The sequence below is a fragment of the Notothenia rossii genome (genome assembly GCF_949606895.1).
Source record: "Notothenia rossii genome assembly, chromosome: 7".
NCBI classification, from domain to species: domain Eukaryota; kingdom Metazoa; phylum Chordata; class Actinopteri; order Perciformes; family Nototheniidae; genus Notothenia; species Notothenia rossii.
This window is the reverse complement of record NC_136905.1, coordinates 10,134,646-10,156,997: the sequence shown is the minus strand read 5'-3', so window position 1 is coordinate 10,156,997 and position 22,352 is coordinate 10,134,646. Positions and strand designations below refer to the sequence as shown.

The following is a 22,352-nucleotide window of genomic DNA, read 5'->3' as shown; positions in this document are numbered from 1 at the left end:
ACCCCATAAGAGTGGAAACTACGAGCTGCTGTTATTGTTTTAATTAGAGCAGTAATAGCTCGCCGGGTTGTGCATTGTGGTCTCCTGCAGCAATTCCCTTGTAAATCCGTGGCCGGCATGCAAAGAAAACACAAGCTCTTGGCCCGCTTCCAACTGAAAGATAATCAGAGATAATGAATAGGGAGACATTGAGTGCACTCCTTCAAGGATACATGGGGGCTTTTTGGGGGGCAAATGGAGACAGCTCATCTCTTCTTCATCTCTTGTCTTTCGGTCGTATCGTCTCCTCTCTTCACTCTCGGAGACATGTGGAGAGTGAAATAAGGGCAGAGTGAAACCGAGGGAGAGGGGTGGTAATTCAGCCTGCTAACCCTGCACCACTGAGGCAGTTTCTAGAATTTACCGTGACCAAGGGTGAGCCAGCAGTCCACCTGGCTACCTCCCAAATCCCCCACTTTTAACTCTCCACTCCTCCCTTCATCCCCTCCCTGTGTCCCTCTCTCCCCAGCCTCCCTCGGCTTATAACTCAACCCCATTGTGAGACCATTAGGAAGGGCCCCAGAACAGCCTTGTCTTATGAATTTGCCCGCCTATTATTTATTTATTTGTTTATGTGTTTTGAAATGATTGCCCTTCCTCGGATCTCTATTGCTGTACTAAATAAAAGCTAATTTTTTTTGTACCATTGACAGCCAGAGTGGAGGCGTTTCAAGTGATGCAAAGGACCTATCCACTGCTATGAAACACTGCCCCCGCTTGGTTGGAGAGAGAAGTGATTGTTGTTGTTCCCCGCACTGTTTTATCTCTCCGTTGATCATGGCAGTCAGTGCACTACCATGGTATCGATTGCTCTCAGCATTCTCTCTTACTATGATTCAACGCTTGTGGAGTATTTTATTATAGGCACAGGATTTAATGGAGGCCAGATTAATACCTCTGTCACAGAAGTTGATTCTCTCCCCCCCCTCTTTCCATTCCCTGTTTGTACTATACTTACACTGGTGATCAGAATCAGAGGCTCGTGGCCTTGATGGAAATGGCAGCCTATAAAAACCTACATTCAAGCTAAAGTGCTTTTACCCAGCTGCGTTACGAGCGAGAGAGGAATATGCGTCATCTCGCGTATGTATTCGTCCAGCCCCCGCCAGCTGGTATTATTATTCCCAAACCATCGCTTCCTAACTCCCTGCTATCATTTCCTGGTTAGAGTCCTCACCCCCCCCCCACCGTCTCTCCATCGCTCTGTTCTCTTCGCCCAGATTGATCATCCACCAGCAGCCAGCAGGTGTTTCTGGGTGGCATCTCTCAGCGGGCGTCGGCGGATGCCTGCCATTCGGCTCGTTACAGCGGTGGATGATTTTTCATCCTAACTTTTCTTTGTCGATTTTCTTTGCACTTTACTGCTACGCCATTGCAACTCATTTCCTTTGAAGGGGTGACAGCTGTCAGATGAAGTGGGTTTACAAATGAACAGCTAATTAGCTTTTCTGGCCTCCTCCCATAAGCAAACTTTGGACCCCATTCTTTGTCTGGAGGCGCTCACCATTGAACCCTCACATTTTCTTTGGTTCTGATGGGTCACTAATCACACACAGACGCTGCTCTGACTTGGCCAGGATGCACAGCAGGACTATTACAATTAACACGACTTAAAACAATGGAGGCCTAGCCCGGTTGCCATGGTGATGAGTTATAACAGCCATTAGTAAAATAATTGGGATGACGGAGACAGGCCTTGATGGCCCCCCATATGAATCACAATATTGATGCAGAGAATGGGAGCAATAATGATTACAATTAGTGTTAATTGTGAAGACTTTTTTTCGGTTCCGTGAAGTATTAGCGTCCCCTTTGTCTTAATCCCCTCTTGGTTTCTTTCTTTCTTCAGTTCAATATCCACTGTGTCTTTCTGTTTCCCCTGATGTGATGAATATGTGGGCTTTGAGTATTTCATTAAAAGAGATTAAAATCGTGGGGAGAATTACATTTGGATGAAGTTGGCAGGATCAGATGATGTCAAAGCGGCTTAATTGCAATATGCCAAGCCCTGCTCACACGCTCACCTATTGTGCATGTGTGTGCACAAACTTAAACTCAGGACACACCCGGTTGCAGATATACACATTCGTTTTGGCCCAAAGCAGTCAAGTCAGCAACTTCTGCGATGGCAGCCACCATCTGTTTGTCTCACAACATTTCCTGCCTTCTCAAGGTGTTCAGAGCTCACAGACGCTGCTGGCCCCAGCACTGAAATATATACAGTCCCGTCGTCTTTATCGGCACTTCTTATTGCCCGCTTTATCATCGTGCTTCGATATTGATGTCGTTCTCTAAATCCTCCCCACAGCAAACACTTTGCCAGAGAGAGAGGGAATGCAAATTGGTAAATACTAGTTTGGGGAGGCCAGCAAGCTGGTACTCTCTTCAAGGCAATCATAGTCCACTGCTGGCTGGAGCCTTATGGCTAATTGCGCATACATCACTTGAATTCAAACGATGCAGCTCGGTGTCCATTGTGCTCAGCGGGGGGGGTGGGTGGGTGGGTGAGTCAGCCGAGCTGTGGCAACGGCCTGACCCACAAACAGAGGACGCTCCAATCAGATCATAATCAACCTCCTCATTACTGACTGTCAGCAACATGAAAGGGGCTCCCCGCTGTTTCTCAGCCCCCAAGTTGAAAATGTGGGATTTAGGGGCCGGGCTAGTTAGTTTGAAAGATAATGAATGAAAGTTTCTGTGAGTGTCTTCTGTGTCACACCACATATTTGTGTGTGTGCATGCATCCACACATGAATATTCACACAGGTGTCCCAAACACTGTTGAGTGATTTCCCCCCCTCTAGCACTTTACAAATACCTGTAATAAGAGCCATTACATTGGGATAATGGCGTGTAATCAATTGGTTCAGCTTGCACCTGGATGAGAAATGGAATTAAGAATGAGCGAAGTGCATTCGAGGCTGTCGACACGGTCTCACTGCTCTGCACCTTGCCAAGCTTTTCATACTGAGGCGATGACGGAAACACCACAGTTTGAACTATTTATTAACACACAGGTGGTGGCAGGGCCGCAGTCCAGAGTGTGATCAGATTGTGTGAGCCAAACATTTCAGTGTGTCCATGCATGTGTGTGTGTGTGTGTCTACTTTCAAGACAGACTACCACTTAGAGACTTAATAAGGCATCTTGTATTCAAATGTGTGTGTTGATGCATTCTCCAGTGATTCCCACCAGCCAGAGGCAATAGGCCTGTTTGCATGTGTGCACGTAAAGAGATGAATAGCAGTAATTATAATCATAAGAACATATTGTTCATAAGAAGCCTCTTTTACTTGTTGAGTCCTTTTTTCTCAAGCTCTCAATCTCTCCATCTTCATCACTCTGTCTCCTCCTCTCTTTTACTCCCCCTCTCCTTTCCTCCCTTGTTGTCTCCATATGACAAACGGCCAGTAAATGAAGGATGCTTTAAGTACCTTATTTTGAAAGGTTCTATCTCAAGTGCAGTACAAATTGAACATGTTTTTCTCCGCATCTGTTCCTAGTTTGTCCCCCCCCTCTCTTTTCTTCCTCTCCGTCACCCTCCCTCTCGAACACTACATTAACGTCTATCCCTCTCTTCCTCAGCCCGTTGTCAGGCGGTGCAGGCGGAGAATGTGACAGTCTTGGAGGGAGGTACGGCCCAGATCTCCTGCCGCCTCCAGAACTACGATGGATCAATCGTGGTTATCCAGAATCCCCGCCGGCAGACGCTCTTCTTCAACGGCACGCGAGGTGTGTATCTGCGTGCACGTTTGCCTGTGCAGACAAACTTAATCCATCTATGTCTCTGCATTTGCCCTCAGTTCCATTTGAAGCCAGCCTTTTAAGCACATTAGCAATGACTCACCAACACTTGCACTTTACATTTTTCTTATTGCAAATGTCCTCGCTTTGCCTTTGAAGCGATTTCACATTAAAAAGTCAGATAACCCCGGAGTTAATTTAGATGATGGTTTTTCTTTCTGCCCTAACAGTGTGACTGCTTTAACTGTTTTCAAAGCACAGTTCAAAGCTCTCTGCATAATCCATTTTTAACCCCTTTGATGAGATCAGAACTTATTACAGCACCTCATTAGAGCATAACCTTGGCGTTCACAGGTTTCTTTTTTTAAAGCGGCTTTATGGCAACAAAAAATGGTAACCAATTTTATAATGGATTTCATTGAGAGCCTCAGGGTAGACAAACTCTACTTGTTTCTCTGAACTAAATTAAGGGCAAAAGCTGCTACCTTTGCCATATTTTCTCTTAGAGCTGCTGGGCAACCTCTGAGCAGAAGAACAATGATCAAGGATTTTAAAGCATTGCCTTTGAAATGTCTGTTGAGCTGCTTAATTGGAGCAAATGTTTTCAATATGTTTTGTCGTGTAGCAAAAGGTATTTATGCCCTTAACGTAATCGTTGTGATAACTTCTTAACACGTTAGCTTGGGCTCAAGGCTACGGAGTAAACATGTGATTTGTAGCTGTTTACAATAAAGGGCAAGAGGGTGAATTTGAACATATTCAAACAACTCTGTTTTTAAGATGATGTCAGCCTAGCGACCCAATGAATGCTTTGATTCGGGTTCAAAATGAAACCAAATGCCAAACCAACACCTGATACAGGACAGTAACAGTACACCAGTGATTGACTGCGCCAATATATCAAATTCAGCCTCATTCCACTTTATTCTGCATAATCAATAAACAGGTAGAATATGATATTCAACAATTACACAAATGACCAGTTTCAAATATGTACTGAAGCGCTTCTTCCCATTTTGAACACAACAACAGCAAGAGTTACACATTTAAGATTAAGATAACTGTATTAATCCCAGAGGGGGTCTTCAGTTCTTCTCTCTGGTGTTATTTTATTTGCAATTATACAGATAGGCCCGAATACACACATACACACACAGGACCTATAGACAGGGGTGCACACAACTTTCTCAATGAGGTACTCAGATGAGCACCTGGAGTCAGTGTTTGGTACTCCAACTTCTGGCTCCCTTCAAAGTTCCCATGAAGCCCTCTGTATCGCGAATGTCAACGGGGGGGCGATCAGAGCGTGTGAACGTTGTGATCAGCTGTTTTAACGCTGTGCTGATGTACAGACCGACGTTAACAGCAGCCCTGTCTGTGCACACGGAAACCGACTCTGTCGTCCGGTGATCTAACCGCCTTCTGGAAAAGCTTCACAAGTACGTCGGTACGCAAATGCGCTTTGTGACACAAGTGACGGTACGCATTTCAGATTATTGCCGCGCATGCGCACCTGCGTACCACTTATGTGCACCCCTGCCTATAGACATGCACTAAAGGAGAGGTGGCAGAGCGAATGGACGGCCAGTGTTCCCACTCTGTGACATGACATTCAAGCCAGATCCAATGTTATCAACTGGTTAGAATAAAGTCCAAAATTGGTTGCCATGCATATTTTAATAAATCCATTTACATTGTCATAGAGATTGCAGGTCAGTTTTTCCAGAGGGAGTGTTCTTAGTACCTTCTTACACCAATCATCTAGTGCAGGATATCTATGTCTTTCTTGCTAAATACGACCGCCAACCATTTTAGCATTATGGTAATTATTTGCACTTTCTAATTTAATATCCTACATACACAAAAGAGATGATAGCTTCAGGTCATATCCTATCAAGGTAACCATGTTGCCAGGAAAGACACTTACACAGCTTGTATGTGTAAGTGTACAGTAAGTCATATGTTTTCTTCAAGCCTCCGATTTACACCATACAGAGCCTTTACTTGCCATAGCATGAACACAGTTAAAGCGACCAAACCGTTTGACAGGCAGATCAGAAACCCTACAGCCCTCTGAAAGGACACCCGCTGAACTATTGTCAGATACACTCAACAGTGTCTTTTATATCTACATCCCAAGATCTGAACCTTTCTCTGAATGGTCTGCCCACTCAGTCTGTCTCACATGCTGCTTTATAAATACTTTTCATAGGTTATGATTTAGATTGTTCTGCTGTTGTTTGACAGGTGCCAATTATCCCAGCGTGATTTTGACTTTCAGAGAGTCTGTTTGCTGAGCTAACTTCAATCAAGCTGCTCTAATTAAGTGTGGCTGAGTTCCAGACGTTTATCAAAATAAACTCTTACACATCGTTATTTTAATCTCAATCTGATATTGGTACGCAGGCCATATGTTTGAAGTGCAAATAAAGCTTTCAGTTTAGCTGGATTTCTTTGAGTTGAAATGAGGACAGCGTCTGAGGCCAAAATGGTTGTTTGAAATATAACAGTGTTTGTATTTGTCTCATTGCTTTTTAGCTTGTGATCGATTAAACATTTCTCATTTTCGAGGACTATTAAGGTCACACACGACTGCATATTCATCATCTTTCTAATAAGGGAAATGGCAAATATATTCAGTGCTAACCGTATTAAGTAGTAGATAGGTCAAACGAATAAATGTCAAAACCGCAGTTATGTATATTATGCTTAATCTGCTTAGAACAACAAAAAGCATTTAAGCGTATGTAAATGTACCGATGATGTTTTTCTTTGTGAAAGTTTCTGCTCGGACACATTCAATATTTACAAATCCTCACAATTTTGTTGAGTTGTAATAACATTGATTCAACAATCAAGACTCCCACGTCAAGTCAGAGTCAGTGAATATTTTCTGATGCATGTCGAGATCTGACAAAGAATTCGGAGAAGACTTAAGAGCAGCCTTCAGTTTTCACCGCTACAGCCTTCAAATATTCTTCTTCCACACACCCTTTCTCCAATCGTTAGTCTCCTGCATCACAAAGTGACCTTAATGAGGTATTTGAGGTCGCTGCTTTTGGAAAAACGTACTTTCAACTTTCCCCCCCAATTCCATCAGATCAGCACTGCTGGTAAGTTCCATTAAGTATTCAAACAGAGCTGCCCCCTCTGCTCTCCCACGAGAAATGGACTTGCACCCTCTCGGAAAGCATGATGAAGCTTAATCACAGAGAGGAAGAAGACGGAGGAAATGAGAAAGGATCAAAATAATAGTGGTCGTTCCCCCTCTATTATTTTTGTGGCGCCGGGTGGAAGGTAAAGGAAGACACAGCATCAGAAAGAATAGGGAAAGGAAGTAATAAGGGATGAGGACGCCGATAGCATTAGGAAACGATCCAAGGGTTAGGTAAGGTACAAAGTATAGATGGCTTTCCGTGACTAATTTGGCAACTGAAAACGGCTCGTTGGGGACATTTTCTGGGAGCGTTAATTACATCTGACTGGTTCTCTACCTCCGTGTTTGCTCCATCACTCGCTGTAGAGCCCTTCCATTTCTGCCTATCGCCCATCTGGTGCCCAGATATCAGGCTAACAAACTGAGACCTTTCTGTGCCGAAGCCATTCCACACTAACTGCCCAAATAGAGGCGCTGCTGTAAGTGCTGCGAATTAGGCTGCCTGTTTTGCAAGTGAGCAACCAGCCGGGGGTGTGTTTTATGAGATTGTGGGGACTGATAGCTGTAATAGAGCGGTGGAACTAAGCAAATGGACCTTTTCTCTTCAGTGGTCCGTATCCCTCTTTCTCCCCAACTCTCCTCAGCATGCAAATGAGCCAGGACAATAAAGGTGAACTTGGACTTGAACAGAAGTCTGACATTTAGTTGCCATTTAGTGCGGAAAGAGAAGAAAGATTTACCTATCTGGGGGGAACCGCTCTTTGACAATACCCTGGTTGCCATCCGGTGTAGGGGACATTATTTGTGGGGTTGTGTGGAGAGATTAGTTTGGTGTACTTCCAGGACTAGTGGACTGACTCCATCGCTTCGGGCCACTCTCTCAGTCCCCTGTGGTTTTTTGTCTCTGTCTGTATTGTATTTTCCCGCCAGCCGCATTATGAAGCTATATTAGACTATTTCTCTCAGTCTCTTTTCCTGCTCAACTCTCTCGCGCTCACACAAAGCCAATATCAGTACTGTAGAGGCTGTGTTGTGATGAATTATGCCGGGAGATGGTCGGTTGTTACATCAGGGAAGTGTGTACGCTTCCCTACGTGAGCCAAAGCCAACACAAAGGAGCGGAGATAGGGACGGAATAAAATAGAAACGGGAGAGTGAGGGAGAGGTTTCACAGTCAAGTCGATACAAAGCGAGTCACCAATCAGAATCTATAGGCATCGAGCCACTGTCACCCACAAACTGTTATTAGTGTTATTTGTTATTATCACCATTTTGCTCTCCATTGATTTCATTCTTTCTTGAATAACAAAAGAGAAATTGTTGCATGTTTAACTTTTTCATTCTCTCTTTTCTTTCTTCTTTGTGCCTCATGGGGTTGCCGAGGGTAGCTGATGTCCACGGCTGCACAATTTAGAAAGCTGATGTGTTTTTGCTCTTCGTTTCCATTCTTTGGTTATTACTCAAAGTCTGAATTGCAGTGTTTACGCTGTGTACAATTGTAGCATTTAGCCTGTCTATCACTGACTCAAAGGGCAGCACTACTCAATGTAATAGCCTTCCTTAAACTCATTCTGAGTTTTGCATTAAGCCTTATTTGCATAGTAGATTTCAAAAGGTTGAACAAGTGCTTCACAGCGAAGAAAACAAGAATGATCAAAACCTAATAAGATCCATTATAAAAGGGCCAGACACTAATTAGAAATCGGCTTAAAGGGATAAAACAATCATTTGCAAAGAGAATGAATGAATACATTCTAGTAAAGGATAGTCCAATAATTGCTTGGGAAAATTAGCAAGCTTCTTCCTCAAGTTGGAAATGAGGAGAACATCTGTTATGTTGTATCAATGGAGAGCCTGGAGCTGCTCCATTGAGACTGACTTTGCAAACTCTGTCTGAACTTTTTCATATCAACTGAGCTTAAGATTTAGCAGCACCATAAATTCTAGAGCAGAAAATCGTCTGGTGTGATGTCACGGACCCTTTTTTGTCCAATGTTTTCCAGTTTTTTCGTCTGCAGCGCTCTCCATGGGAGGGGACATCGCAGATTACCACTTGGTCCAGACTGTGGGAGATAGAACTGGCTGTTTGCTAATACAGAGCAAACTATCTGGAGGCTAAGGGATAAGTCCAAAGCTGAAAATGTCATATCGCTCAATTAAAGCAGCCTTCGCTTCTCTTGTGCATGCTGTGCTTGCCAATAACTCGCTGCAAAGACATGAATGCACTGTATGAGGAAGATAAACAAGTAAAAAAGTCAGATATATCGTTAATAATAATAATAATAATAAATGGGATTTATATAGCGCTTTTCTAGACCCAAAGACGCTTTACATTATGAGTCAGGTCGACAAACAAAACAAGAACAAAAACAAAAAACAAAACAAAAACAGAAAAGCAGTCAGGAGGGTGTTGGTTCAGAGGGGGGAGGGGCGGGTTTAAGGATAAGCAGAGTTGAAGAGGTGGGTTTTGAGACGGGACTGGAACAGGGTGAGGGAATCAGACTCACGGAGGTCTTGGGGGAGGGAGTTCCAGAGCTTCGGGGCTGCCACAGAGAAGGCTCTGTCCCCGAAGCTCCGGAGTTTGGCCTTGGGGATTGAGAGCAAACCGGCTGAGGTGGATCTGAGGGACCGGGGTGGTTGGTAGAGGATGAGGAGGTCAGTGAGGTAGGGGGGGGGCAGATGGTGGAGGGCTTTATAGGTGAGGACCAGGAGTTTGTAGTGAATGTGGTGTGAGACGGGAAGCCAGTGGAGTTCTTTGAGGACCGGGGTGATGTGATGCCATGATTTGGTGTGGGAGACACATCATTGACATTAATTAACACGATGGTGATGTTATTCATATCAAGTGCAAGCAACCACTTCTAACTAATATTACACAACTGCCGAGCAAAAAAGTAAAAGCACTTTAAGCCCTGAAACCCAGACCTATGATTCTAAACTAACCTGTGCCCTTATCTGCAAGAAGAGTGGAAGCAATTGCAGCCACTGTCACTATTTCTGTCCTGTAAGTGGCAACATCAGCTAACCTACATCTACAGATCTGAGCTGTTACTGAAGGTTTGCTTCAACCTGGCTCTAAACCTCTGAATGTCTGGCCACAGCGCAGATGTTTCCACCAATTTATAAAGGTCTAGTGTTGTGGTCATTGACAGTTGTTTCCCTCAATTGGAAGCCAATTAATATGTTCCAGGAATATGCCAAAAATAAGACCACTGACAGGCAGAAAGCACGTCTCTGTTGAGGCCGGCAACCAATTTAATCGCTAATAAGACGGCTGTGTTAAATGAGAGAATGGAAGGATCTCTTTCTTATCAATCTCTGAGGCAGGCTACACACTCTGTGACCTATGATATTCATTTACCAAGCCGGGCTAGTTCCTCTGCAACCCACTGGATATAAAACGGAATAATTTGCACATCACTTGCACCCCTAGGCTAACTGCTTCGGCTGAACAGATACATACAAAACTATTGACTGTGGCAAAATAGACTTTCAGAAATACAAAGCGGCATGTCAAGCCCGTAACAATGTAATACAAAATTGCAAATCATTTAGCAAGGTTTTGCCTTGGTATAAATACTGTGTAATTAACCTGGAGCCTGAGTTTGTGGGTGAGGTATAAACCTGCTCCATTGGGTAATTCTCACCAAAACAAAATAAAAACTAGCAACAATCTTGTGAATGGATCACCGCACCGAACCAGGCCGATGGTCCCTTCCCCTTTTTTCTAACCCTTACATCCGTCAACCCTTAATCAGAACAAATGCACCTTCAAACTTAATCTCAATAACACACCTTCAACGTGTTGTTACTCCGTCTTGCTTGGTTGAAACGCTGTCGCTGTGACTGGCAAAGTACTTGAAGCTGCCTCTGAGGTAGTTTCCACTCCAGTAGGAATCTCCAAAAGCACATTTTGCCATGTAGACACACAGAGAGACTCACACTCTAAAAACAATACCAGTGTCACTGTCACGGCTGGTAATAACGCCAGCAAAAGGCTGCCAGTAAAAGTGTTGAAACAAGTTATTTAATATGACACTCACTTTGGCAGTCTCAGCTTGTGTGTGCGGAATATTTCAAGCAATCAAAGCACCGTGACAAAAACAATTCTTAATGCTCGGAGTCTGTCCCTGAAGCCTTAGAACAGAAAAAAACAATCAATTATACTGACCCAGAGTAAAATCCTTTTTGTTGTTGTTTACCCATTGGTTTTACCGTTACTCTTTACATGCAGAAATACAGAATGTATTTGAATGAAGTCTCACTTCACTGATTTCTTTTCTACCGATGACTGATGTACTCACCTTCCCTCTCCTTGTCTCTCTTCCTGTCCCTTACCCCCCATCTTCTCATCCATCACACCTCCCATCTCATCCTCCTTTCCCCACTCCCCTCCTCTCCAACAACCCTCTCCCATGCTGTCTCTCTTCCGCCCCCCCCCCGCCTCCATACCCCACTTCTTCCTCTCCCCATTGTCTCTGTCCACCCCCCAGCCCTGAAGGACGACCGTTTCCAGATGGTGCTCTTCACCCCGAGGCTGGTGCGCATCACTTTGACCAACGTCAGCGTGTCGGACGAGGGCGGCTACTTCTGCCAGCTCTACACGGACGCCACTCACCACCAGGTGGCGACGCTCTCCGTCTCCGTGCCCCCGGAGACGCCCACGGTGGAGGTGAAGCAGGAGGCCGTGGAGGGGGGGGAGGTGGAGCTCAGCTGTGTGTCCCCACGCAGCAAGCCGGCCGCCACCCTGCGCTGGATGCGTAACGGACGGGCGATTCCAGGTACCTTAACAAGGCTCTAAAAGATTGTTTGACTACTATGAGATATTGAAACAAGGAAACTAATGGGGGGGGGGGGTATAAAGTGATATATATGGGTGGATTTAATCACAAATTGAGGTGTGATTGATGAATGGACTGATGACTGATGGTTTGACAGAATAGTCGATTGGTTAAAGCAGGGGTGTCCAAACTACGGCCTGGGGGCCAAATGCTGCCCAAATCGTCCCTCAGTAAATTCAAAAAGTATAATGTAATACGAACCACAAATGAAACTTCTGCCGGTCTTATATTGTATTTCTAAACTATACATTACACAGTAGTATGCATGTGTTAATAAGACCATTTTTCAAATAAATTCAGTCAATTAAAGTTGGAAACATTTTCTAACAAATCTAAGTTGATAAGAAAAAAGCCCAATAACAAATTTACATAACAACCTTGAAATATACCCTTGATATTTCCTCTTATTATAAGCAGTCTAAAGCTTATGTTTTAAGGAATGAGCTGCCAACACTTTTTGTAACAAAATAAATGAAACCCTCTGGAGAGCTGTTATTTTTCTTAAAGCATTTTCAAGCATCAAGAATAATTTACCTACATTTGATTGATTTTTCCAACTTAACTTATAAGGTGTTATTAATCACCTCTAGTGAGCAAACCCCCTCTGTATGTGGCCCTCGAAGTTTGGACACTCCTGCTCTAAGGATTGTTTGACTATTATGAGATGATAAGGAAACTAACGGGTGGATATAATCAGAAATGTCGGTCTGATTGATGAATGGACTGATGACTGATGTTTTGACAGAATAGCAGATGGCTTAAAGGAAACAGTTTAAAATGGATGGAGAAAATGAAGGTTTTGTTTGCCAAAATGTTTTGTTGCCTTACATTAGCTGATGCTTTTATCCAAAGTGACTCAAAATAAGCATTGAACCATGAGGAAACAAACTCCAAAAAGACTCCTGCAGATACATTAGCTTTTAATAAGCCAACCTTTTTCAGTGCTTCATTCCCGCTTAGAAGAACAAATGTCCTTTTTTATTTTATGTTGGTTATAAAATGCAGTCAGAACAGGTGTTTTTTGCAGTCTGCGCTGAAGGATGGGTAAAACATTGTTCCTGATATTGAAGCTAGTTCCACCATTTTGGAGCCAGGATAGCAACAGGTGTGTTTTTGTTAAGGGCTACCTGGGTCCCATGTGCAGTGAAGGAGTAGCTGGCCTATTGGCAGAGTAAAGTGCTTGAGTGTATGGTTTAACAATGTCCTGGATGTAGGAAGGGCCTAATCCATTCCCAAGCAATAGTCACAAGTTCATAGAAGTATATATCTAGGCTGTGTGATGATCTATGTGTCGTGAAAGCGGACGTCAACAGAAATGATTAGTAAGAATTTACTGCATTTCTATCTTTTCTAATGCAACCACAAATCAAATTCTCTCCCTGTCAATACAGATAAATCTCCCTCTCTCTATATACTACTTTAAATGTGTTTTTAATTTCACAAAATGTAACAAGTACTCCATTATGTAAAAGCACAGATGCTACACTCCAGATTTTCTCACACTACCTCACACATTAACAAAGTAACACATTTGAATTCACATACTGCTTTGCTTCTGATCAATCTGAGCCATCCATCCGTCTGATACCTTGATCTATCCTTCTTTCCTTATCTCCGTCTCCCTTGGCTTCTCTCAATTAGAGGAGCACTTGATTCAATAATACATCTGAGACTAATTTTTCTCTCGCCTTCAGTCGGTTTAGCCCCCGAGAAATCACTCTTTCCACTCCACCGTTAAATCAGCATTTATGTATAATGCCACTTTCTGATTTGAATTCCTCAAAAACCGTGTAGAGTTGACTGAGCACCAAAAAGAAAAAAAAAAGTTTTGACAAATGTATGCAAAGCATCTCTCACTCAGGCTTATGGCTATTATTTTCTCCATCTCAGATTTGAATAAATACAGACAAACATTGTTTAAAAGTACAAATTGCCGTCAAATGTGTTGCATTATTCATTTGTTCGCACTCGATGCACTCAAAGAACTCCCACAGACGGGATAAAGTAGTGTGAGATAATCTGATGTCAACCGTTTTTAGGGACATGCATGGAGCGATGCCTTGTCCTTTCAAAGTACATTCCAGCTGCCCCCTTTTTTACCTTTCTATTTCTGTCTGACACCAAACGTCTCTTTCATCCAGTCTCTTCTCTCTTTCTGTCAGTACATGCCTGTCACCATTATTCTGTTTCTTTCCTCTCTGTCCTTCCCCTTTGCTCTTTCCTGTTCTTTTCATCTAAAATCCCTTTCTTTTTTCCCCTTTAAATATCAGCGGTGACAAAAACGTGACGCTCGTCAGCTTGGCTACTGGTTGCAAAGGGCTTTAGTAGTCAAAGACACAGAGAGAGTAGCACTTCCTTTTCTTGCCTGATCGTTTTACTTACACTTCTCTCTTCTCCTGTTTCCTCTCTCCTTCTCTCCTCTTTCCCCTAACTTCTGATCTAGGTTCCACTCTTCTCCTTTCCTCCAGTTTCCTCTTTTCTTCTCCTGTTTCCTCTCTCCTTCTCTCCTCTTTCCCCTAACTTCTGAACTAGGTTCCACTCTTCTCCTTTCCTCCTGTTTCCTCTCTCCTTCTCTCCTCTTTCCCCTAACTTCTGATCGAGGTTCCACTCTTCTCCTTTCCTCCAGTTTCCTCTTTTCTTCTCCTGTTTCCTCTCTCCTTCTCTCCTCTTTCCCCTAACTTCTGATCTAGGTTCCACTCTTCTCCTTTCCTACAGTTTCCTCTTTTCTTCTCCTGTTTCCTCTCTCCTTCTCTCCTCTTTCCCCTAACTTCTGGTCTAGGTTCCACTCTTCTCCTTTCCTCCAGTTTCCTCTTTCTTCTCCTGTTTCCTCTCTCCTTCTCTCCTCTTTCCCCTAACTTCTGATCTAGGTTCCACTCTTCTCCTTTCCTCCAGTTTCCTCTTTTCTTCTCCTGTTTCCTCTCTCCTTCTCTCCTCTTTCCCCTAACTTCTGATCTAGGTTCCACTCTTCTCCTTTCCTCCAGTTTCCTTTTTTCTTCTCCTGTTTCCTCTCTCCTTCTCTCCTCTTTCCCCTAACTTCTGATCTAGGTTCCACTCTTCTCCTTTCCTCCAGTTTCCTCTTTTTCTTCTCCTGTTTCCTCTCTCCTTCTCTCCTCTTTCCCCTAACTTCTGGTCTAGGTTCCACTCTTCTCCTTTCCTCCAGTTTCCTCTTTCTTCTCCTGTTTCCTCTCTCCTTCTCTCCTCTTTCCCCTAACTTCTGGTCTAGGTTCCACTCTTCTCCTTTCCTCCAGTTTCCTCTTTCTTCTCCTGTTTCCTCTCTCCTTCTCTCCTCTTTCCCCTAACTTCTGATCTAGGTTCCACTCTTCTCCTTTCCTCCTGTTTCATCCTATGTCCTTCCCTCCCTGTATCACCCCCCACCCCTCCCCTCTCTTTTGGCCCTGAGTTAAATGAACTGTGACACTAAAGGTTGGAGGCAGATCTGGACAGATATGGGAAAGCACTCTTTAATTAAGACACTATCTCCCCACCGCTGCTTCAGTCCGTCTCATCTGCCCCCCCCCCCCCGCGTCTCTCGCTTCGATTAGGCTTCCTCTCATTTGCTCGAAGGCCGTAATTGAAAACTCAGCGCGATACAAGTCATATTGTTGTTTTTCTGCCTGAGCAGGCATAAACTCCCAGTACGTGAGCATGTCGCCCTGCTGTTCATCCTCCCTCCTTCTGTCTCTCCTCCTCCTCTCTTTTCGCATCTTTCTTCCTCTCTGCATCTCACTTGGCCCTCTTATCGTCCTCTTTCATGTCTGGACTTCTCATCTCGCTGCAGCCTTTCTCACCCCCCCTCCCCCACAAATCATGCCCGTTTTGCTGCCCTCTCTGTCTATGAGTCCCTCTCTCCCTTTCCCTTTCTTCTCTCACCCTGGTCCTTTGACGCCAGTCCCTCGCCGCGTCTAGCTCAGTTAAATTATTAAATTTGGTAATGCGTTTTCTCTTATTTATCCCTCTCTCTCCTCCATCTCTCTCTTTCTTTCTCACACACACACACACACACACACACACACACACACACACACACACACACACACACACACACACACACACACACACACACACACACATACACACACACACACACACACACACACAAACACACACATACCATGTATACATCACTTCAGGGGACATTACATTGACTTACATGCATTTCCTGGAGACTTATCCTAACCTTAACCATAACCAACACATGCCTAACCCTTAACCTTACCCTAACCCTAACCAAGTCTTCACCCTAGAATTAATGATTCCCCTCATGGGGACCTCCAATTTGTCCCCATAAGGGAAGTGAGTCCCCACACGTGACTGTGTAAACAGATTTAGGTCCCCACAAGTATAGTAATGCTAGGCCACACACACACACACACACACACACACACACACACACACACACAGACACACAGACACACAGACACACAGACACACACACACACACACACACACACACACACACACACACACACACACACACAGACACACAGACACACACACAGACACACACAGACACACACACACACACAGACATACAGACACACACACACAGACATACAGACACACAGACACACACACACACACACACACACACACACACACACACACACACACAGACATACAGACACACACACACACACACACACACACACACACACACACACACACACACACACACACTAAATATTCAGTTGATTTGCCCTCTGCAAACAAACAGTTCTGCTGCTCATAATTGCCTTGAAATATAGATGCAAATTGCTTTCTCTATTATCTCTCTTTTTATTCTGTCCTCCACCTCTCAGACTCCCTTCCACAGGTACCTAGTGCTGCTGCAAAAAGCTCATTCATCAGCCACTAACTTCTTCTAACTTTGTCCCATTTCAGTCTGCTCACTTCTTCCAGCCACGTCCTCTCTTCTAAAAGTCTCCTTGCCCTCCCTCCCTCCCTCCCTCCCCCCGGCCTCCCCCCTGTCTCTCCACCATAGGTGTGATGTATCAGCGGGGGGGACGGAGGCATGTTTTGGCTGCTAGCTTGTTTCTCTGTCACTCCAGCTGTCTTCTCGCCCTCCATCTTCTCATCCTGTCTTCCTCTCTCCAGGTGTGGTATCCCAGCAGGACAACGCCAAGACGTTCAGCGTTTCCAGCACCATCCGGATCCCCGTGGAAAGGAAAGACAACGGGGCGGCGCTGAGCTGCGAGGCGTCTCACCCGGCGCTCAGCGGGCAGAAGAGGATCCGACACTATCGCCTGGATGTGTATTGTAAGTCTCTCCTTCAGGTTAACTGTGTTTGTGTGAGAGCACTTTTTACGAAAGTGATTTCTATCCATCTTGGAAACAATGCAGTGACAAAATGTTCGCTGCCAGACGTTTCAAAAGTGGATTATTCCTTCTGTATTGCTGTCGCTGAAGTTCCCATGAGGTCTATTCATTAAAGCGTTTCACTTTAACGCCAGCAATTATTTTGTCAAGGGTAGCAGCCTCGTTTTTCAAATGGTGGATCTCATTTTAGAATGAAGTTCATTTGTATACACAGGCCAGGATTTTTAACAGAATGATATTCAAAGCTGCCCTGAATGGGACCTGCTCTCATTAAAACCTAATACATACACATCTTATCACGCAGAGCTGGCAGCCAGGTGAGGGTCCTGGCCTGAGGGTCTGAGGAAACTCGGGTCACATTATTATGTGCATTGATTCGAGTTCTGTTCTGGGATTGATTGATTTTCCTGGCTTATTTGCTTAAATTGGTATGCTGTGAATATCTGCACATCCAGGCCAGCCAAAGCAAACTACTGAGAGACTTAAATGTATTATTGGCTTAAGTCTAATGTTCAGCAAATTCAGACATCTTTATTTTAAGATGAATTATCAATATTTTCACAAATCTTTAGACTGTTCAGTGGGATTAATATAGAGAATGTCAGGCAGCTATAATTGATATCCTTGCCAAAGTTTAAAATTCATTATTTAATATATTAATATGAAATGTAAATCCATTTGATTTTCTTCTTATCCCATCAAACATGTTCAGCTTTCTTTTAATACTTACTGCTACTACTTCTCTATATTCGTGTGTATTATTTTGTTTCATTTGTAATGAATTCAGAAAGCAGAATAACACATGAATTGAGAGGCACCATCTGTAGATTTCAGACATTAGTCGACACATCAATAGTATTTAAATGTTATTGTGATGTTATTCGACAAGTGAACAGATATTACATTATTCTATTTGGTCGCTTCTCATCACACTTTAATAGGATTTTGATCCTTAACATATACATACTTTTGCATAGATAGATAGATAAATAGATGGATAGATAGGTAGGTAGATAGATAGATAGATGGATAGGTAGATAGATAGATAGGTAGATAGATAGATGGATAGATGGATAGATGGATAGATGGATAGATGGATAGATAGATAGATGGATAGGTAGATAGGTAGATAGGTAGATGGATAGATAGATAGATAGATAGGTAGATAGATATACTTTATTGATCCCAATTTGGGAAATGATGTTGTCACTAGCAGTGTGTTCAACATTAAACTACAAATACTTAAAAAAGTGGAATAGAGAATTAACAACTATAAATGAAAACGAAAGCAGTATATCAAATATAAACCATATAAAATATTCTGAATAATAAAAATGTTCATATAAAAAGTCCAAAATAGTAATTTCTCCGGCGTATATAAATATTTAACGTTGGTGACATTTTCAACTTTTTACTTCTGAATCAGTCTTTGGATTCAATTTCCCGGCCACATGTATACTAATGTTTGTCGGTTGATGACAAAGATTAATATCTGACAGTCTTTTCAGCTTGCGAGCCAGAGAACTGGTCGTAACGACCAACTGTCAGCGTGGGTTTGGCATCCCATCACTCTGTTACTGAAGAAGTGCAGAACAGCATCTGCTGCAGCGATGCTTGTGATAACAGGTGTCTCAACCATAGGATTGTCGGCTGGTTGCCTTGGAAACAGATGTTTGAAAAACCCTTCCTCCTGCCACGTTTCCCTTGTTTCTTCTTTTTTGTTCTCGGAGTCTCTATCTCATTGTTGATTTGTATCCTCCATCTTGATGCCTTTGATGTTTTACCTGTTTTCTTTGCTGGTTTTCTCCATCCATACTCATTGATCTTCTTTTTCTCCCCACAGTTGCACCAACAGTGAGAATTGTTCCTCCACCTGGAATTATGCGAGAGGGCGACTCGCTCAGCTTGACCTGCTCCGTCACTGGGAACCCTCTGTAAGTGTGTGTGTGTGTGTGTGTGTGTGTGTGTGTGTGTGTGTGTGTGTGTGTGTGTGTGTGTGTGTGTGTGTGTGTGTGTGTGTGTGTGTGTGTGTGTGTGTGTGTGTGTGTGTGTGTGTGTGTGTGTGTGTGTGTGTGTGTGTGTGTGTGTGTGTGTGTGTGTGTGTGTGTGTGTGTGTGTGTGTGTTCTAAAATGCTATGTGCTACTATACCAAGTGATGGTTGAGTCAATTACTTATTTTTTTAACATATTTGTCCTTTACTTGAGTTTATTTATTTCCACTTATTTCTACTCCCCATTATAGAGGCAAATAATGTACTTTTTGCTCCACTACATTTATTTAACACTCACAGTTACTTTGTACATATAAAAACATGTGATATGTTATAATTCAGTACTGTACTGCTAATCGACACCGTATTTCTAATATCTAAATTTGCTCCACAATGACGCACTACAACACTACAATGCTCTTACATGTATGAAAACAGGATAAAATAATAACCATACTAAAATCAGACTGTGAAATAATATTCTCCATAACAAGGACTTTTACTTTTGATTCTTGAAATACCTTTAGCTGAAAATACTTCTGCGCTTTTACTAAAGTTACATTTTGAAATTACGACTTTTACTTGAGTATTTTAAGACCATAGTATTTGTACTTTTGTACTACTACTAAAGTATCTGAGCACTACTTGTATATAATGGCACAACAACTGTAGAACCTCACAATATGTAAGTAACAAACACATGCACATATAAACACACACACAGGTTAATGCTGCTCAGCTCATGTGCTATATTTGGTACGCAAGTCAAAGTGGTTTGAAAAGGTATTATATATTTGTAGTTTGAAGTTCAAAAAAGAAATTGAATCATTCACTTCACCTTCAGCGATAAATGAAACGGCGGAGCACAAAGCGCTGCTTGTTTTGTGTTTCTCATTCCATAATGAATTCCTGACATAATAATCACAGAACTATGAAAGGTTTGTCTTGACAAAGCGTTTGTGCTTGAAAAGCTGAAAAGAGTCCCGACACATCGGCTTAAGGACACACAGAAAGCGTTTGATTGATGGCGACATGGAGGCTGCCAAGTCCAATGACAACGTTTCACAAACACTACATTTTTACAAAGTGATGCTGCGGGGCAGCAGTTATTCACACATGGGAATAGTTTGAAGCTATGATGAGGATGGCATTGAGGTGGTAACATCAGCAAACAGCTGCTAGCTGCAGGTAGCTTCTACACAGACAGACACAAGCCTAAAGGGTTCTACTTTCAAATCTGGCAATCTGTTTGGAGGCTTTAGGTCATTTCAGTTCACGCATTTACCCAGAACCCCTTAAGTGCAGGATAAGTATAAAATAGGCTTGGATTTAGCAGCCTAGAGTGATTGCAAAAGTGATTGGTAATGTGTCTTTCTCAAAGCAATACTCAAAAAACTATCAAAATGTAAAAACAATATGATGATAATTTAAGAATCATAAACACAAGCATACACACAGATGAAAACACACAGCTATGAGTTGGTAGGGCAGTTTGTTTGATTCATGGGCCATACAGGCGGATCAGAAAGATGATCTTTGAATATCCACAGATCGCTTTATTACAGACACTGTTTATTTTAGGAAGAATTATTATCCACTTTGTTGAAAACTGTTGAATAACCTCTTCCTGCTCCAGTGGAGCGTTCACGGGCCGCTGCAGAAATCTTTCTGGAAGGAGACCAAATGAGTGCGCCTAAAGCAGGACATCACTGTAAGGAGGACATTTGCACTTCAACATCCCTCAATATTTAAAAAAAAAAGGACAAATTATTGAGAGCTTCTTCCCTTTGGAAACCTCAAATAACTGCATTCAAAAGGTCTTACTCTTTTCTCTTCATTATTTGTTGTTGAAACTAAGTTGACCTCTCTATATATACAGTCATTACCATCCTACATAATTCCAGGGGCCTTTTTCAGAAACCTGAATTAATAACCAAGTACAACTAATGTTCCACAACTACATTCACGGTAATTACTGCAAGATATCGAAGTGCTTTGTAGGAAACATTATATTAGACATGAAAAGCGACTCCGTCATCAACTTTCTTTTAAGGAAAGTATTAGGACATAGACCATCAAAATGTATGCTAAAAATAGAGTTAAAACACTGTTAAAAATACACAAATAAAACGTAAAAAATGTGCTAAACAACAGAATCTAATCACCTGAAACACAGAGTAAAACACATATATAATAATATGATCTAATCTAGTGATGATGAATGGATGGATAACAGTTTAAAGATTTTTGGGGGTTGGAGATGATCTGTTTTTGAAAGAATTCTGAGATGAGGAAAGCATGATTGAACTATTGAACTGACATGTTTCTCTAAGCTTTCATCCCAAATCATACCCATGACTTTGTTGTGAGTCAAACCAAAGGAGTCTAGTAAAGCACATGTCGTTTTAAAGCATTAATAAACCAATCAGGATTTTTGGAATCACGATGTCAAGGACGGTTTGTGCTACGGTTTGTATTTGTTGGACTACAGGCAGACAAAAACTGTTTGATCTACAATGTATGACATGCAGGACAGAGAGAAACATCTTAAGACGAATGAATGAAAGCGACCAGAAGAGTGAGGACACCAACATAGGTGACTTGGTAGATGGTGACTTGTGATGGTAGAGCTTCGAAACCCAATCAGCAGTCAACACTTTTAGGAGCCAGCTCTGAAACAAAGCCGTTCTCCGAGGTGTTCACAGCCCTTTGTGCACTTTCCAGAAGGGTATTGGGTCCTAAGCTCTTAAACCCTCCCCTAGATGGTCCGTCTGTCTGTGGGCATCAAGTCCGGTAAAGCTCCTCCAGTAAGGCTTCATGCCGCCAAGGTGTGTGCATATGTGTGTTTGTGTGTGTGTGAGGACTTAAGTGAAATCCCACAGTGAGAACTGGCTGACAAACGTATTGGCTGTATCCCAGCTAAAGCTTTGTAACGGCTGGTTTGGGACCGTGTGTGTTTGTGTGGTGCATCTACGCGTGTGTGATAGTGAGAGATGGGACAGCAGGCCTCACTGGACTCTGACCCTCATCTCACGCTGGACTGCACCACACACACACACACACACACACACACACACACACACACACACACACACACACACACACACACACACACACACACACACACACACACATTACAGTCCCCTTGTCGGCCCCCTGCCTGCTCCCTGACCCTGTTAACTGCCTGTTAAGTATTAATGACCAATTATCTGCCACTTCCTTTTGGTGGAGGGGTACACTCATTGTTTGTCTGTTCTTAGGAGA

General features: G+C 42.9%; 1 protein-coding gene across 6 annotated transcripts in view; it reads left to right on the top strand.

Moving 5' to 3' along the window:
- The window catches only part of cadm4 (cell adhesion molecule 4), a gene marked incomplete at its 3' end in the record, with an annotated part of 151,543 nt that overhangs the window by 114,025 nt on the left and 15,166 nt on the right, over window positions 1-22,352 (top strand). For all 6 annotated transcript variants that reach the window (XM_079640090.1, XM_079640089.1, XM_079640088.1 and 3 more), the window contains exons 2-5: window positions 3,625-3,771; window positions 11,434-11,721; window positions 16,876-17,037; window positions 18,941-19,031. In XM_079640090.1, coding sequence (XP_079496216.1) covers window positions 3,625-3,771; window positions 11,434-11,721; window positions 16,876-17,037; window positions 18,941-19,031 — 688 coding nt within the window. The remainder of the gene's footprint in view (window positions 1-3,624; window positions 3,772-11,433; window positions 11,722-16,875; window positions 17,038-18,940; window positions 19,032-22,352) is intronic.